General features: G+C 34.2%; 1 protein-coding gene across 9 annotated transcripts; it reads left to right on the top strand.

Moving 5' to 3' along the window:
- Positions 1-7,778: 7,778 nt before the first annotated feature.
- Positions 7,779-14,431, top strand: POP1 (ribonuclease Ps). Of its 9 annotated transcripts, none has more exons than XM_082899712.1 (11): positions 7,779-8,177; positions 8,803-9,302; positions 9,607-9,703; positions 9,999-10,106; positions 10,214-10,411; positions 10,768-10,886; positions 10,969-11,457; positions 12,328-12,436; positions 12,518-13,110; positions 13,560-13,727; positions 14,014-14,431. In XM_082899712.1, exons 2-11 carry the CDS (start codon positions 8,857-8,859, stop codon positions 14,210-14,212), a joined length of 2,526 nt encoding a protein of 841 aa, XP_082755838.1. In that variant the 5' UTR covers positions 7,779-8,177; positions 8,803-8,856; the 3' UTR covers positions 14,213-14,431. The 9 variants fall into 9 exon arrangements, with proteins under 9 accessions (XP_082755838.1, XP_082755837.1, XP_082755839.1 ...); XM_082899711.1 differs by having other exon boundaries at positions 7,783-8,177; positions 8,784-9,302; XM_082899713.1 differs by having other exon boundaries at positions 7,789-8,177; positions 8,784-9,302; positions 14,020-14,431.
- The last annotated feature ends 923 nt before the right edge of the window (positions 14,432-15,354 follow it).

Raw genomic sequence — 15,354 nt, 5'->3', positions numbered from 1 at the left:
ATATAATAAGGATGGCCTGGTTGGTGACTCTGAGGTAGCCTTTTCCTCATGGCTAGACTGCAAAGAATTAAGGGGCAAGCCATGGAGATGCAAAAAGATGGTAGGTGGTTAAGAGACTCAACATCACCCAAGATATGCTAGTATAGGTCAATTCCTCTAGAAAAGCAAAAAATTCAATGCCAGAAGTCCAAAAAAAAAAAAAAATAATCACTATGGCGGAAGACTCCAGAATTTGCTAATCCAAGAGTGTGTACAGAATGAGACATACTAATCAAAAAACACACACTCCAAAATGAGTAAAGACCACAGAAAGCACACACATATTAACATGTAATGGATTTTCTCATCAATTCCAATATGTACCAAGGACCAGTTCGACACTCATATAGGTGATTCTTATTGTGAGTATCTCCTTATACTCGTCTTGATTTTATGCCTTAATCAAGATATAAGTAATCATTAAAACCGAAGCTTATCCTTATGCCCCTGCAGACAACACATGCTGCAGATATCACTCTCACCATAGGAATGGATAGGGAATTTTAATCCCTTAGTGATTTCTAGCGAGCCACACATAACTTAGTTGTCCCTTTGAACTTAGTTCTTGGGATCTCCAGTCATATAAGTATTGTTACCATTATGATGACTTTTATGTAATAGGCTTTAATCCCATCTCCATTGATGAACTATACACTTATTTTTTTGTCAAACCTTTTGTTAACGGATCCACAATATTTTCTTTAGATTTTATATAATCTATTGAGATTATTCCATTTGAAAGCAATTGCCTTACGGTATTATGTCGACAACGAATATGTCGTGACTTGCCATTATACATATGATTTTGTGCCCTGCCTATTGCAGATTGACTATCACAATAAATGTAAATAACTGGCACAGGTTTAGGCTACATTGGAATGTCTTCTAAGAAGTGACGAAGTCATTCTGCTTCTTCTCCTGCTTTGTCTAAAGCAATGAACTCGGATTCCATTGTGGATTGTGCAATGCATGTTTGTTTTGTGGCCTTCCAAGAAACAGTAGCGCCTCCCAGAGTAAAGACATATCCACTAACAAAAATGCTAGAGGTCTCAAAAATTCTACCAAAAGTTTTACCAAATGTCTCACATGGGTGTGGGACCCACATGGGACCCACATTGTGTGGGTCCCACACCCATGTGAGACATTTGGTAAAACTTTTGGTAGAATATTTGGGGTCTCTAGCATTACTCATCCACTAATGGATTTTGAATCTTTAGTATCCGATATCCAATTGGCATCACAATAACCTTCGAGTACTGCTGGATATCGAGTAAAGTTCAAACTATGATTACGAGTAAATATTAGATATCTAAAAGCCCGAATGATCGCTTTCCAATGGTCTTCTCCGAGATTACTAGTGTACCTACTAAATTTACTGACTGCGTAAGCTATGTCAGGACGAGTACAATTCATTAGGTACATTAGGCTTCCAATGATTTGGGAGTATTTTAACTGAGACATTGTATCATCTTTATTTTTCGATAAATAAAGACTGATGTCTACAGGTGTTCTAGCTTCATTCAAATCATCCTTGATAAATTTATCAAGAATTTTCTCAATATAATGAGATTGAGATAATGCATATCCGTCAAATATTTTAGTAATTTTCATTCCTAATATAACATCTGCGATCCCCATATCTTTCATATCAAATCTTTTGTTAAGCATTTGCTTAGTTGATTTGATCATGTTTTGACTGCTTCCAATGATAAGCATGTCATTCACATAAAGACAAACTATGACATATCCTTGGTCAGTGTTTTTAATATAGACGCACTTGTCACATTTGTTTATCTTAAACCCATTAGTAAGCATTGCATGATCAAATTTTTCATGCCATTGCTTAGGTGCTTGTTTTAATCCATAAAGAGATATTACAAGCCAACAAACTTTCTTTTCTTGCCTTAGTACTACAAACCCTTCGGGTTGCTCCATATAGATCTCTTTATTTAGATCACCGTTTAAGAAAACTGTCTTAACATCCATTTGATGTATTTCTAAATTAAACAACGCTGCTATAGCAATAAGTATGCGAATGGATGTTATTCTTGTCACAGGAGAATATATGTCAAAATAGTTCAGACCTTCCTTTTGTCTGTAACCTTTTACTACAAATCTTGCTTTATACTTATCTATTGAACCATCTGCTTTTCATTTTTTTGTTGAATATCCACTTATATCCAAGAGGTTTAGAACAGGGTGGAAGATCCACTAATTCCCAAGTATGATTTTGCATAATGGATTCAATTTCATTATTAACAACTTCTTTTCACAAAGGTGCTTCAGGACCTATCATTGCTTCCTTAAAGCTTTGTGGTTCATTTTTTAACAGGTATGTCAGAAAATCTGGACCAAAGGATTTTGATGTTCTCGCTCTCTTACTTCATCTTGGTTCATCATCAGTTAAATCCTGTTGGTCGAGACCATTACTAGTCTCTTGTGTTTGATTGTCATTAGTTTCTTGACTTTGTGTACAATCATAAGTTCTTTTCTGTGAACTTAATTCCTGTCCTTTCTTGTAAGGAAAGACATGTTTAAAAAACACAGTATTCCTTGACTCTATAATAGTGTTCACATTTATATCAGGTATTTGTGATTTACAAATCAGAAATCGATATGCACTACTATTTTGAGCATAACCATTAAACATACAATCTACTGTTTTTGATCCAATTTTAATCTTTTTAGGAACAGGAACTTCAACTTTTGCCAAACAACCTTACACTTTTAAGTATTTGTAGAAAGATGGTCAACCTTTCCACAATTCATAAGGAGCGCTGTTTGTTTTCTTATGGGGTATTCTGTTAAGAACATAATTAGCAGACAATATTGCTTCCCTCCACAAGTTCTGTGGTAAGTCTGAACTTAGTAACATGGCATTCATCATTTCTTTTAGGTTCTATTCTTCCTTTCAGCAATTCCATTTTGCTGTGGAGAATAAGGTGCTGTAGTTTGATGAATAATGCCATGTTGTGCACAAAATTCATTTAATGGTACATCATATTCACCACCTCTATCACTTCTAACCATTTTAATGGTTTTACCAAGTTATTTTTCAACTTCTGTTTTGTAGAGTTTAAACATTTCTAAGGCTTCATCTTTACTTCTAAGTAAATAAACATAATAATATCTTGTGCAATCATCGATAAATGTTATGAAATACTTTTTGCCTCCTCTAGTTTGAACAAATTTAAGATCACATACGTTTGTATGAATTAATTCTAGAGGTTCAGTTTTCCTTTCAACCGACTTAAATGGAGCCTTAGTTAGTTTTGCTTCTACACAAATTTCACATTTATGATTAGGATTAATTTCAAACGTTGATATATAATCTAAACCAATTAATCTACACAAAGCATCAAAATTCACATGTCCTAATCTACTAAGCCATAAATTTGACTTAAGAATATAAGCAAAAGATGTGTTATTCTTATTCATAGTAACTTTTGGTACAATTGTCATTACATTTAATTTGAAGAGACCATCACTCATGTATCCCTTACCAACATACATACCACTCTTTGATAATACAAATTTAGTAGACTCAAATACAAGCCTAAAATCATTTTTACTTAGCAAAGAGCTAGAAACCAAATTCTTCCGGATGTCCGGTACATGCAGTATGTTGTTAAGGGTCAGTTCATTCCCTAATGTCATCTTCAAGATCACATTTCCTTGTCCAGCCACAGTAGAAGTAGAAGAATTTCTCATGAAAAGTTGTTCACCATTTGCAACCTCATTGTAAGCAGTGAACATCTTCTTGTCCGCACAAATATGACGAGTTGCCTTAGTGTCAACTCACCATTCCTTTGGATTTTCAACCAAATTAGCCTTAGACACCACATCAGAGAGGTTAATGCCATTCACTCTGTCAGAGATGTAATCTAGTTCAGTTACATTGGCCTGATTGGTAGTCTTCTTGCTTATACTTCCGCCATCCTTCTTAGGGCCGCAGCAGACAGAAGCTCGATGTCCAGTCTTACCACAGTTATAACATTTTCTTTTGAACTTCTTGTTGCCATTGTTGTCGTCTTGTTTAGGATCATCTCCAGTAAACTTCCTCTTTTTGTTATGTAGTTTGTGAACTTGTTCAACCACATTAGCCTTGGACTCAATGGGATTTTTTTCATTCCTCTTTTCAGCCTTACGATTATCTTCCTCAATTCTCAGTCTTACAATAAGTTCATTCATGGTCATCTCTTTGTGTTTATGTTTTAAATAATTTTTGAAATCTTTCCAAGCCGGTGGTAACTTTTCCACTAAAGCAGCGACTTGGAAAGACTCGCTCAGAGACATACCCTCAGAATGAATACCATGTAAAATTAATTGAAAACTTTGAACTTGAGAAATTACTATTTGGGAGTCTATCATAACAAAGTCCAGAAATTTACCGACAATAAATTTCTTCGAGCCGGCATCCTCTGTCTTGTATTTCTACTCCAAAGAATCTCACAATTCTTTTGCTGTTTTCAGAGGATTGTAAACATTATATAGCTTGTTGTCAAAGGCCATTAAGGATGTAATTTCTGCACAGGAAATCTGAATGTTTCCAAGCATCTACAGCGGTAACAACTTGCCGATCACTTTCACCATCTTTAAGTGCTGGAGCCTCTTCACGGAGAAATCGGGCCAAATTTAGAGTTGTAAGATAGAACAGTATCTTCTGCTGCCATCTCTTAAACCCAGTACCGTTAAATTTTTTCGATTTTTCTTCATGATTTATTGGTAATTGCACATGGTTCTGGATAGGGACCGGAGTTGGTGTAACAATTGGAGTACCACTTCCAGTTGTAGATTCAGTTATAGTAGCCATAATATCTGATTACAAAAATTAGAAAAACAAACCACAAATTAATTTTCTAGTTACTAAAACCAGAAAATAAATTAGAACACGAAATAATTTTATTTTCTTTGTTACTAAAACTAGAAAAATAAAATACTACAATAATTTTCTGTAACACCAAATAATATTTTGCAATTGTTAATGACATCAGTATATTATTACTAGTTGTCAAAGAAAATAGACAGTATATTACTACTATCTGTCAAATAGTTTATAAATACTATTTGTATTTTCCAACCAGAATATTACTTTGAAAATACAGAAAATTAAATACAATGAAGACACTAAATATAGTCTGTCTTAAGATTGTTGGACAATCTTCACTGTATTTAAATAAATTAAATTTTGTTGTGTACTTAATAACAACTAGAATATAAAAGAAATAAAGAAAATAAGAGAAATTGTTTGATTACAAAAATCAAAACTAGAAATAAACAATAAATAAATAAAAACAGATTTTATTTTGTTACAAAAATAAAATTCAAATCTAATTTCAATAAACAACTAAAACAGAAAAATAATTAACTTATTTGATTAAGTTCTTCGAATAATAATTTGATTAAATCCAGTGCTCGACATTGTGTCCTTAAGACAGATTCGTCCTCTCCACGGTGCTTTTAGAATATGGACGTCTATCTCCTAGGATGAAATGATCAACAATGAAAAATAGCAGCACTACAAATTTTCCGTACGACGAACACACTAAGTGTTTATACTCTCTCTCACAAGAAAATAATGTAGCAATATGAAGAGAATAGATGCAGAATTATTTTGGACGAAAATTAGTTAGTGAAACATCAAATGGGGGCTGTCTATTTATAGGAGAATTTATGACTGTGAGGTTTGAATTAAACAGGTGCAGAACCTGTTTGAACATGTATGATACCTGTTCAGCTTGAACAAACAGATACAAATCTGTTGGATTCAAATTTGAACAGATAAAAAAAATCGTAGGGACCTGTTTGGGTGTAAGGAAAAACCAGAAAAGTTTAATTTCGGAATTAATTTCAATTTCGGACAGTTGGACAAATTTTATTTTAAAAAATAAAATTAAATCCAAATGTTTTTGGCCCAAAAATATTAGTATTGGGCGAGATAAGCCCAACCCAACCTCACACAACACACCCAAGCCCAGCCCACCTCTCTCTCTACAAAACTTGGGTACCCTTTGGGGCACATCCCAAGTTCCAATCCCATGCCTTATAAACCCATTCAAAACTTCCCACCAAATCAATGTGGGACAAGCCATTATACACACCTTAAGGATTTTCCACCAAAACTCAATTTTCATGGAGTACATTTTGGCTTCAATTTCCAATTCACTCGATAATGGTTTTGAACAACCAAATATACCACGTGAATCACAACGCGGCATAGAACGCGTTACCACTTTGACCCGCAAAAATCGATACACGGGTCCCACCTAAATATTAGACCAAAGTTGAATAAAAATTTTATTTTTACTCAGAATTTTCAAAACATTTTAAACAAAAATCTCATATTAAAATAATTGAAAAAATGGTAAAGATCACTTTATAATTGTTTCCTCATTAATCACTTATTTTCTAATGATAAAAAATTTAAGCGTAAATTACACTACTTCCTTCGATATTTGAAAAAAAAAAGTACAACAAATTTCATAACTTTGAAATAATTAAATTAGGTTCCTTTATGGTGTGTTTGGTTGGGAGATTTGGGGAGGGATTTGGAAAGGGAAAGGGAAAAGGTGTGTGAAACTATGTGAAATATATACATAATTTATTCACATTTCACCTACCTTTTCCATTTCCCTTTCCAAATACATTCCCAAATCCCTCAACCAATTAAGGTTTCAATTCACATAACACTTTAATCTTCTTTTTTTTATTCAATAATTTCATATTTTCTACATTAGTTCTAACTACTAAAAGAGATATCAGTGTAATTATACAAAAACTGTTAAGCATGTTATATTTTTCTTCAAAATTCAAGAGAAGTCCGTATAATTTTATCCAAAATTTAAGTCTTGTTTGGGAATTCATTAAAATAGTCAAAAAAAATTAAAAAATCATCACAAGTTATCACATCATCTCAAATTTTTTTCATACGCCTTTTTATATAAAAATTAAAAAATCAACTAAAATATTTAATCTCCAAACATGCCCTTAAAAAAACAGAAAAAATGTCCTCTAATTTAATCCACCATCACAGTGTAAAACAATAATAATAAATTAGTGAGGGTGTTTTGGAAGTTAGATTGGTGACTTTTTTTTTTTTTTGGTGAACCCAACACCTTGTATTTCATTAAGAATATATTTATTACTCAAACAACATATATATAATGATATTAAATTTTTTATTATTTGTTTTTATTATTAGTTATCTGAATTACACACACATCACATGTGCCACCAGCTAGTTCAAATTATATTGATTTTTTTTTTTTCATAACCATCAAATTAACTTTTTTTTAATTATTGTTGCACACACAATTTTTTAGATTTTTTTTAAGATCTTTGATATTAAGGTTTTATAAAATAAAAGACATACAATATTTTCATAGTAACTAAGGTCTTTCATTATTTTCATAAAAAAAAAAATTGATTAAGAGAAATTTTACCCGATTCAGAGAAAATTGCCTGACTCAGAGAAATTTCAATTTTTATAGAAAAATTTCTTTGATCGAAAATTTTCTATTATTATACTAAAGAAATTTTGAAATTTTTTTGAGTCAGAGTCAAAATTTATCTAAGTCAGACAAAAAAAAATATTCAGAGATCATAGCTAATAAAAAAAAATCTTAAACCTTTTATATTACATAAAATTTGAGAATGATGTTTCAATAATTTCTCCTAATTTTTTTTTAGTAGTTAGGTTAAAATAGCAAAATAAATAAATAAAAATAAATGGTGTGTTCGATTGGACCGGTTTTGTTTCACCCCGCCGCCGTTCCTCCCTCGACTGAAGAAGACCCCTATGAAATCAAAATAGCAACAAATCCCTCCTTCAGTGTTGGTATCTGCAAAACCCTCTTCCCAAAAATAGCAACAAATCCCTCCTTCAGTGTTGGTATCTGCAAAACCCTCTTCCCAAAACCCTCCCGAAATCGGAATCCCTCTTTCCCCCTCTGCAAAACTCCCTTTGGGGTGGATTGGTTTCTAAATTAAAGGCCGATATTTGTTTTGTTTTGTTTTGGTTGTTGTTTTGATTCCATCTCCATGTTTGGGCACTTTCTTTGATCAATTTTTGTGGTTCAGTTACAACTTACATTTGTTCAGGTTATCCTTATTTATTATCCTAGGCTTGGAAGCAGAAGGTAATCTACTCAAAATTATGATATAGCTCTTTTTAAAAGCTCTTTTTGTGATCTTCCCTTTATGTGCAAGCAAGCTCTTGAGGTTTCAAGTTTAGATTTTAAATCCCCTTTCATTATTTTTATTATTAATTCAGAAGCTTTTTAAAGATGCAATGACCTTGGTACGTGAATGTCTGCAAATTAATTTAGTTTCTTTGCAAGAACATGCATTGAAATCAATTTCTTTATCTCACTGTGAATTGCATTTTAGAGTCTGGGTATCTATTCAAATAGAACTGATTTCCTTATGAATTTTTGGTTTTTTTTTTTTTTTTTACATGGCATTTAAAAAAAAAAAAAAAACATTTAAGTTATTTTCAATGGCTAGCTAAAATAAAGAGTCTCGTTGGAGTTCATACATGAAAAGTAAGTAAGCAAAATAGACAGTGTACTTTTGCTAGGAAAAATGCAATTGTGTGAATCATCTCCTCAAACACTATGGCCTTCTGTATCTGTGACAAAATATATATGCAATTGTATGTTTGTGCAGTGTACACAAGATGTATGTGATAAATCCACCATGACAAAACTCAGCATTCTGAAACAATTTATTATTCAACTTGTTAGGCTCTTGTCTTTGCTGCAGAAGAGAGTCAAAGAATGTTTAGGCATTAAAAAAGATACAAATTATCTCACTCTTATGGCCGGAGACCGACGCAAACGACATCAAGTCTCGGCAACTCCACCTCCTCGTACCCTCAATGTGCACAAATTTGCAGAGTCCAGAGCTGCTGAACTTGAGACTCTTCACTCAATTGTTTCGAATCGTGTAAACAATGATTTTCGCTGTCAGAGAAACAAAAGGAGAAGAACTACTGGGTTCGACAACCGAGTTGCCAAAAAAAGGCACAGCAAGAGGCAGAAACTTGGAGTGGTTGGGTTGAGCAGTGCTGTGGTTTCAGAGAAAGGTCAGGAGAAGGTTCCTCGTCGTATTCGTCGGAGAAATGAACTTAGAAAGAATCCTGAGACTGGTTATTGTACTTCTGGAGATGGGACTAAGCGACTGAGAACACACGTATGGCATGCGAAGCGGTTTGCAATGACAAAGCTGTGGGGTTTCCACCTCCCTCTGGGTTTGCAGGGCAGGTAATGCGTTCTTGTTAGCATGAAAATTATGAAGTCAGATTAGAAATTTGGGAGTGTTGTCGTGCTTTCAAAGTCATGGATTGAATTTATCAAGGAATCTCATGCACTAGCTTTAGTATTGAAGACCATTTAATTGGGCTTCCTGGAATATGCATCTTAAAAAAATAAAAAATAAAAAGGTGAAAATTAGATTACCATATGCTAGGGAAGCCTCTATGGATAGTAGATCTATTACCTGAAATCTTCTTTATACATGTTTGTGAGGAAGATGAAGAATTTCTACTTATTTGTGTATATGATGTAGAGGAAGGGGTTCAAGGGCTCTCTTGAAGAGGTTCAAAGATGGAGTACTCATACATGACGCGAGTTACTATGGTGCTGTCCAATTAGAGGGTCCACAGGTTGGAGTTCCCTTTCTTCTGTAACCTGCAAGCATGTGGACTTACAATTATATTTTTTGGCTCTGGTTTTCTGTTTGTTATAATTCTAGTGACATGATGACATCTTCATTAATTACTGATTACATCATTTTCTGACTAGGGAAGTAGGTTCTTTACTTAATTGCTCTTTAGAAATCCTTAAATTCAACGTTTATGGGGTCAATAGAAGTGTTACATTGCTATCTATGTATATATATAATTTTTTGGGGGAGTAGAATCTTAACCCTGCTTGCTTTCTTATGTTATGTGCATCCAGAATTCATTATTGCAGATGCTAAGCACAGTACTTGTGCCCTCTCAATCATCTCAATCAGAAGATATTTACCTTTCTGTGCTATCTGGTGCTACCTATGGAAGTGCTATGGTGAGTGACCCCACAGTGTGTTCTGCTATGAAATTGGAATGGTGTACCAACATCTTTGTTTATATCCTTGTTTTTTACATTATCTATCACTATTTTTGTTTCTGCAGCTTCATCATGTTGGAGCTCCCGTTTCTGCTGCAGTTGCTCCTGTGACCTATATGTGGCGATCTTTCCACAATGCCAATGGATACAATGAGCCACAGGAGATTGAAGGAAGTTCTTTCTTTCGCCAGCTCTGGGTATGGATACATGCTGCAGCTTTCAGTGAAGGAGTTGATGCTTTGAAACTTGCTTGTCAAAGACAGGTGAAATATACTGGTCATTTTTCTTTTAACACCGGACTGCTGTTGTATCTAGTAGGACTTTAAGTTGTATTTCTATGGTATTCTTCGTGGTCTATATATAATAGTAGGAGGGCATTGTTGTCTAACATAGTGAGCACCTTCATTGTTAGACTATGATGCTCAAGAAACAAATGTTATTGTCAAATGTATGCCTGTAGTGCTTGCATATTCACAGTGACCAATGTCTCAATTATTCTTGTCTTAAACAGTATGAAAAAAAAAAAAAAAAAAAAAGACAAAACAAAAAGGGACCTTTACTAGCATTATAGAGGTCACATGCTTTTCCTATGAAAATTACTGTGTCATTTATCTTTCAGATGGATGACACTGGTGTCTCGATCAATTGCATCTCACTTGAGGGTAAACTAGCAAAATTGGAAGTTATGGGATCAAAGGCATTTCATCTTCTTCAAAAGATACTGCATCCTGTTACCAGGTGAATTATTCAAAACAGAACTCTTTTTTTTTTTCCAGTAAGTGGGTTGAATGTGGGCAGACAGTGTTGACTGGCTGTGCAGTATTGCAGAAAATTGTGAGCAACTAGGTAAATGTTCGGATATGGAGGCTGACATAGAAACTCGTGTTAAGAAGTCTTCTGCAATTATTACTCTTACTGTTAGTGATCCCCGTGCTTTGCCCGAGAAAAAGGTTGAACTTGTTCCTAAAACAACTTCTACTAGTAAGTTGGGTTATAATAGAGAAGATGATGAAGGTAAAGAATTCAGTGCCTCAGGCAAGAACACAGAGTTATTCTCATCAGCATCATTGAAACTACAAGAAGATAGTGCTCCCTCTGACAGCATGGATTTGTGGGATGCCAGCAAAGGAATTCTCCCGCCCGTGGAAGAAAATGTTCTTTGCATGGAAAAACATCAGCAACGGCTGGCTTTCTTTTGCCTTGGCAACACAAACTTAGGAAAGCAAAATGCTTCAACTGGGGAACTATGTTGTAGATTGTGCCCTATTCTGCTTTTAAATCATAGTAACGAAAAGGGTTCAATTGTAAGGTAACTTTTTCCTGTTCTTCTATTTTGGTATTGATTAAGGTCAATTTAATGCTGAACGTTCCATGATTTCATTATTGGTTTACCATTTTTCCCATCACGAGTTGACCATACCATCTTTGTGAGTCTGATGTTTTTCTCCATTCTGTAAGTAATCCTTTGTGATTGGACTTCCTGTGAGCACTCTAGCAACTTTGAGACAAAATATTTGCAGACTGCCATCATACTAAAACCTTGTCCTTTTTCATTTTGATGACTGTCATGCTAATCTATTCTTAGAAATTTGAATGAAATAATCAACTAGTAATGCGTACTTTGTTGATGAAGGTACCATGGTGGCTTTTACATTTGTATCCTTCATGGACTTTTTCTTGAAAATTTGATTTGATTTGATTTTTTTTTTTTTTTTTTTTTGGGTTCTCCATAGCTTTTTGTTCAACATTAAGCATATTCATCATTGTAGTTGTTTTGGTTGTAACCTACTTATATTCTTATTGCCCTGCATTAGTTGTGAATAAAACTATAGTTGTCATCTTGTTACATAGAGGAGCTTGTTGCTCCTAATTGCAAAGCCCAGTTGATTTCAATTTGCTCTCTGTGTTTTTCTTAAAACAGTCTGACATTTTAGTGGAGTTTTCAATTTTTAGAGCTACGTATGGTAATTTTATCGCACAACTTTCTGGATAGAGCAAGCTGACTGGTTTTATATTACATCTTAATTTATTTCATTTGTTTTCTTTTTTCCTGATCTTTCAGTTTAGCTTTTTACCTAGTATCACGAAAGCAACAGACACCTTTTATTACTTATGTAACGTATCTTATTGATATAACACATATGTTCCTAATATCATTGTTCCTATAATTATCTTTCAGTTGGTCAATCATACTACCTTTAAGTTGGGTCAAAGCCTTTTGGGTCCCTCTCATCTCTGGAGGTGCTTGTGGCATTGGTTTGAGAGAGAAGCACTGGATTGCCTGTGAAGTAAGTGGGTACACCTTACTTTCAACAGTCTTCAGTGAAAAGGTTATTTATATTGCAATTTCAGTAATCTTCCTTCTGCAGGTTGGGTTACCGTGTTTTCCTTCAGCTTTTCCAGATTGTAATGCCTATTCTTGCTTTATGGCAACCAAAGCAGCCGCCTCTGATGAAAAAATGGAACTTCGTCCTCCTGCTATGAGACCAGTCAGGGTTCCCATAACTCCTCCATGGGAAAGTGTCAGATTTGCTTTGGACGAAGAATCAATTAGATTAAAAGACGCTCAACCTAATTCTGAGGAACCATGTGCTATGATGGTCGATGAAAATTCATTGACAAACTCAGGTTGTGGAAAAAATAACGTAGTAGCCCCAAACCATAGTGGGTTTTCATTTGAGGGGTTTGTAGCAAGGACATCAAACATGCTGACTCATTTTTTGAGTGAAATCCACGGTGATCATTTGCTTTTATTCCCTGATATGAAGAATAATATTGCTAAATTCATGAAGGATAAAAGCAGGCTTAGTCAATGCCCAAATGGGACCACCACTCTGATAAATAATGGCCAAAGACTATGCTTCCTCAGAGTTCTTCTGCATGCGTACAAAGGTGGTGTTTTTGAAGAAGGAGCAGTTGTTTGTGCACCTCATTACTCTGACATAAACTTGTGGACATCCAGGTTTCCTTTCTATCAACTTCTGAGGACTTGTTTGTTTTGTTGAGTATTTGTTAATACCTCGTGAGCATTGGAAAATGATTTTTTGAAATTGAGAGTTGTAATCTGGTTCTCCTTAATGCAATTGTACTATATGATAATGAAATGTTTGAATGTATTCCTCCCTAATTTTGTTTATAATATAGTAGATCTTGTTTGTATTTATGGTAGATATTGTTCCCCCAAAATATTTTCTGTTTGAACATGAAAAACGTAATGTTTATTCATGAGAAATTCTCCCATGTGGTGTATTTTAGTAGTGTATTAAGGTTATTTAAGTTTGTTTTAAAATTTAATAAAACAAAATAGAACTCTGTTGTGTTGACATTCCAAGGATGGACTGCCAAGTATTAGTGATGTTAGAATACTTTCTACATCCCCCAGCTAAACAAACTTGCATGTTAATGATGCAGATCGGACAATAACAAGGAAGAACTTCACATACCTCAGTCCTTTGTGGCATCGTGCTTTGAGCAGCAACCTTCTGGTAAATGGGAGCTCCAAATACCCAAGGGCGCTGTAGCCAGAGCGTCTCATAGGTGGCCAATTGGTTTTGTCACAACTGGATTTGTCCGAGGAAGGTTAATATATGTCTCTTGTACTGCATCTTATATTGATTCATAATTCTCTGAATTGTGACGACTTTATGATCCTGAAAGTTACCCCTTTTCCTTTTTCCTTTTCCCTTTTTCTCTCTTCTTCTTCTTCTTCTTCTTTTTTTTTTTGGTGGAATATGTGGAGAATTATTGTTATTTAAAAATCATAAAAATGAAAACACAAAGGTGCAATGCAATTGTGGATTGTGGGATAGCAGTGGATATAAATCATCATAACTACTAGCTTATTTCCTCTTCGTTTTTTGTGCAGCAAGAGGCCATCGGCAGAGGCTCTGTGTGAGGCAATCTTACTTGCTCGTCTTAGAGAAGAACAGTGGAAGGAGATGCCTGTGAAGCAGAGGAGGAAGGAGATATATGTACTTGTTAGGAATCTGAGATCTACTGCTTATAGACTTGCTCTTGCCACCATTGTCCTTGAACAACAGGAAGATGATTTGGTGTTCATGTAATCTGCTGTCTACCCTTGTAATTTTTTATGATGTGATGTGAGAGTGAGACAGGCTGCAAAATGTTGTGGCAGAAAAATTTTGTTTTTTAGTTATTGCCTTTTATTTATATATATACCCAAGTACTAGTGATTTAGAGTCTTGAAAGAACATTTATGTTGATTTTCCTGTAACAATTTCTTTCCTTTTAAATTATGTCCCACAAAAAAGGGTGTATTTGAAGTTCTAGAGCTTGATGGTTTGTTCATCCGAAGTTCCCAACTTGCCTCATGTGCCTCGTGTCCATCGAATATTCGTGTATAATATATATAGAGGCCAGGGTCTATAGGTGCTGAGACTCTTCTTCGAATACCAAATTTTGGTTGATGTCTCTGTATTGTGGACAAGCTATGCAACTTTCTTCTCTGTTCGTTTTTTTTGGATGAGAATGAGCTGTTTGTTGGCTACATGATTGCATTGTGTGATTTTGCTATCCCATATCAATTGGATTACGTCTTGAATTTACTATATTTCAAGGTTTTTGATTATCTAATGATCGTAAATGATTGATTTTGAATAGGGAACGGAGTGACCTGTAGAAAGAAAATCATTGACCAAATTGGATAGCCCATTCTTTAATACATAATCTCTAACTCACATAAATATAAGGCTCAGCCCTTATTTGGTAATTATATGTTTTAGTCAAAAAGTTAAAAAATCTATGAGCTATCATATCACTTTTTATTTGTTTACATATCTTTTTGTAAAAAGTTAAAAAATTATTAAAATAGTTTGTTTTCAAATAAAGGTCTTAAGCTTCGTTTGGGAAGTGAGTTGGTTTTTTGACTTTTTAATTTTTTTTTGTTATTTTAGCCTGGGCTAAAAAACTTGATTTGAGAAGGATATTTTGACATTTTGGCTTTTTTATGAGAGAAGAGTATAATGATTATGGATTGGGTGCGATATTTTGTTTGTTCTGATTAAAATAACTTATTTTGTCTTTTGTGGCTAAAATAGCCAAAAAAATCCCATGAACCATCTTCCCAAAGGGAGCCTTAATATCCAAGCAACTTTTTAAAATGGGAAAGAAACATTGGTAATCTTTTGTTTTAAGACCATGCAATACAAATTAATAAAATCAATTTGCCCAAAAATGTTATCGCTAA

Source organism: Camellia sinensis, chromosome 12 (genome assembly GCF_055761805.1).
Source record: "Camellia sinensis isolate YWXY chromosome 12, ASM5576180v1, whole genome shotgun sequence".
Classification (NCBI taxonomy): Eukaryota; Viridiplantae; Streptophyta; class Magnoliopsida; order Ericales; family Theaceae; genus Camellia; species Camellia sinensis.
This window is presented reverse-complemented; position numbering and strand designations above follow the sequence as displayed.